Source organism: Danio aesculapii, chromosome 9 (genome assembly GCF_903798145.1).
Source record: "Danio aesculapii chromosome 9, fDanAes4.1, whole genome shotgun sequence".
NCBI classification, from domain to species: domain Eukaryota; kingdom Metazoa; phylum Chordata; class Actinopteri; order Cypriniformes; family Danionidae; genus Danio; species Danio aesculapii.
In genome coordinates, this window is record NC_079443.1 from 1,116,138 (window position 1) to 1,118,637 (window position 2,500).

At 39.1% G+C, this 2,500-nt stretch overlaps 1 protein-coding gene across 8 annotated transcripts in view; it reads left to right on the top strand.

Moving 5' to 3' along the window:
* Window positions 1-2,500, top strand: part of zmp:0000001200 (dedicator of cytokinesis protein 9) — a 139,704-nt gene that overhangs the window by 44,875 nt on the left and 92,329 nt on the right. For 2 of the 8 annotated variants that reach the window (XM_056464653.1, XM_056464655.1), the window contains exon 1: window positions 1,845-2,010. The exons of the other annotated variants lie outside the window; for them this stretch is intronic. In XM_056464653.1, the coding sequence (XP_056320628.1) occupies window positions 1,903-2,010 (108 nt within the window). In that variant the 5' untranslated portion in view covers window positions 1,845-1,902. Of the gene's footprint in view, window positions 1-1,844; window positions 2,011-2,500 lie in introns of those variants that run through there. 8 annotated transcript variants of the gene reach the window in all.

A 2,500-nucleotide genomic window follows, 5' to 3' on the forward strand; every position in this document is an offset into this window, starting at 1 on the left:
TAGCTGTTTTAGGGAGGCTGTGTCAATATTTTCCTTAATTAATAAATGACGTGCACCTCAGAAGACAGTATGCTGACACACACAATGAAAGTGACATGGAGCACAGACGCTCTTGACTGTTCTGGAGGTCATTAATAATATAATACTGAAATGGTGAAGGCGTTTCAGAATGACCAAAGCAACATTTCAGGTGTTTTACAGTGTGTGTGACATATCAGGACACAAACGTGTATAATGTTGCATGTGTTTGAGTGTGTGTGTGATTGGGTGTGTATATGTGTTCGTGATCGAAGTTTCGGCATCGCAATATGTGTGTATGTGCTTTATGACTTACCAGGACACAAATGGATATGATGTCCGTTATTACAGCAGATATGCTAATATCCTTGTTTCTCAGATAGCTTATAAATCACACAGAATGAGTTTATTTCAGAAAGAAAAAAGAGTTTAGGTGTAGATTTGGGGGAGAGGAATACAAATACAGTCTGTACAGTAGAAACACAACAGAAATCAGTGGAATGTCCCCACAACTCACTGAGAATACAGTCTATACAGTATAAACACAATGGAAACCAATGGAATGTCCCTACAACTCACAAATACCAAACCAAAATACAGTCTGTACAGTAGAAATACAATGGAAACCTATTGAATGTCCCCACAACTCACAAAAACCAAAACAAAATACAGTCTGTACAGTAAAAACACAACAGAAACCTATTGAATGTCTCTACAACTCACAGAAACCAAACCAAAATACAGTCTGTACAGTAGAAACACAATGGAAACCTATTGAATGTCCCCACAACTCACAAAAACCAACAAAAAATACAGTCTGTACTGTAGAAACACAACAGAAACCTATTGAATGTCCCCATAACTCACAAAAACCAGAACAAACTACAGTCTGTACAGTAGAAACACAACAGAAACCTATTGAATGTCCCCACAACTAACAAAAACCAAAACAAAATACAGTCTGTACAGTAAAAACACAACAGAAACCTATTGAATGTCTCTACAACTCACAGAAACCAAACCAAAATACAGTCTGTACAGTAGAAATACAATGGAAACCTATTGAATGTCCCCACAACTCACAAAAACCAAAACAAAATACAGTCTGTACAGTAAAAACACAACAGAAACCTATTGAATGTCTCTACAACTCACAGAAACCAAACCAAAATACAGTCTGTACAGTAGAAACACAATGGAAACCTATTGAATGTCCCCACAACTCACACAAACCAACAAAGAATACAGTCTGTACAGTAGAAACACAACAAAAAGCTATTGAATGTCCCCACAACTCACAAAAAACAAACCAAAATACAGTCTGTACAGTAGAAACACAACAGAAACCTATTGAATGTCCCCACAACTCACAAAAACCAGAACAAAATACAGTCTGTAAAGTAGAAACACAACAAAAACCTATTGAATGTCCCCACAACTCACAAAAACCAGAACAAAATACAGTCTGTACAGTATAAACACAATGGAAACCAATGGAATGTCCCCACAACTCACAAAAACCAAACCAAAATACAGTCTGTACAGTAGAAACACAACAAAAACCTATTGAATGTCCCCACAACTCACAAAAACCAGAACAAAATACAGTCTGTACAGTAGAAACACAATGGAAACCAATGGAATGTCCCCACAACTCACAAAAACCAAACCAAAATACAGTCTGTACAGTAGAAACACAATGGAAACCAATGGAATGTCCCCACAACTCACACAAACCAACCTGTGTGGGTGTGTAGGAGGAGCAAGAGTGTGTGTGTTGATCTGCAGCCTGAGGTGAGTCTTCAGTTCAGTCTGTGAGTGAGTGAGTGTGTGTGAGGGTGTGTGTGTGTGGAGCGTCCGCGGGCTGCCGAGTTTCATTCAGCCATGCAGAGCCGCTCAGGGAAATCAGCCAGAAAGGAGCTGGTGATCGAGTCTCCGCAGCAGTTTAAATATGTGCCAGAGGACGAGCCGGACACTGAAACACCACCGCAGGTCAGTGCACACTACTGAGGGCACTGGAGGAGCAGCTGAAGACACTCTCGCTCAGTTAGAGAGGATTATTTGGATTATTTATAGCTGTTAATCAGATGTTTCACATGCTTTAAAAAAAGTTGACTTTACTTAAAAAGGTGAGTAAATCTGTTGCCTTAAATGAGACAAGTTGACTTGATTTTGTTAAGGCAACAGATTTACTCACATTTTTTAAGTAAAGTCAGCTTGTTTCTTTTAAGGTGACAGATTTACATTTTCTTTTTTTACAGAAAGTAACTCACCGCTTTAATAGTCTCTTAATCAGCTGTGATAGTTTAATATTCAGTTTAACAGTCAATCAGCCTTTATTTCTGTCAGATTTATGAGAAGTCATCATCAGTCTGACTCAAACTTATGATAAAACTCCTCACACTAGGCTATCTGTGCCCGTGCACATTTCCTGGTTTGTTCGACAAGTGTGAGTGCTCCGAATCGCGCCCAGGGGGCTCAG